The 647-nt window shown below is 51.5% G+C and overlaps 1 protein-coding gene across 1 annotated transcript in view; it reads right to left on the reverse strand.

The window, feature by feature from the left end:
• Positions 1–647, reverse strand: part of LOC119585079 (organic cation transporter protein-like) — a 22140-nt gene continuing 21493 nt past the window's right edge. Inside the window, exon 12 of the mRNA XM_037933699.1 lies at positions 1–545. Within this exon, the coding sequence (XP_037789627.1) occupies positions 345–545 (201 nt within the window). The 3' untranslated portion in view covers positions 1–344. The remainder of the gene's footprint in view (positions 546–647) is intronic.

Raw genomic sequence — 647 nt, forward strand, 5'->3', positions numbered from 1 at the left:
ACAATTTAGTAATCAATATACAGTCTGTATCTAAGTTAACAACAGTTTGCATTATGAAGTGGCCTCAGTGAGTACACGTTAACAATTCAGGTATTGTAAATGTCGCCAGATTAACTGCAAAAACTTACATAACCATAAATCGCACTACTGACTTTACACTAAAGGAAGCAAACACTCTTACAGCAGAGTCACAACCGAACTGGAAAGGCAACCAAGGATTAAATTCCCTCACGGCGACGAGAAAAGGAACAGCCAAGGATCGAATCCCTCACGGCGACGAGAAGGAACAGCCAAGGATCGAATCCCTCACGGCGACGAGAAGGAACAGCCAAGGATCGAATCCCTCACGACAGCTCCACTTTCCCCCCGTCCTGGCCCTTCTCTCCCGCCTCGTAAGCTGCGTTGGTCTCCCCCTTTTTCTCGAAGAAATCGGCCGTCTCAGGGAGTTCCCGGTTCTTGGTCTCTGGCAGGAGGAGGGAGAGACCGGCCGCTACCAAGGACACGATGCCGAAGAGGGCAGAGGGCGCCCACGTCACCACTTCGCCCTGAGGATGGCACGGGGTCAGGGGATGGTCAGGGGCGTTGGGTAAATAGAGAAGGACGGTGTCGTTTGGATCAACGCCGTTAACATCGGTTACACGGGTAAT

This window comes from Penaeus monodon, chromosome 19 (assembly GCF_015228065.2).
Source record: "Penaeus monodon isolate SGIC_2016 chromosome 19, NSTDA_Pmon_1, whole genome shotgun sequence".
Lineage (NCBI taxonomy): Eukaryota > Metazoa > Arthropoda > Malacostraca > Decapoda > Penaeidae > Penaeus > Penaeus monodon.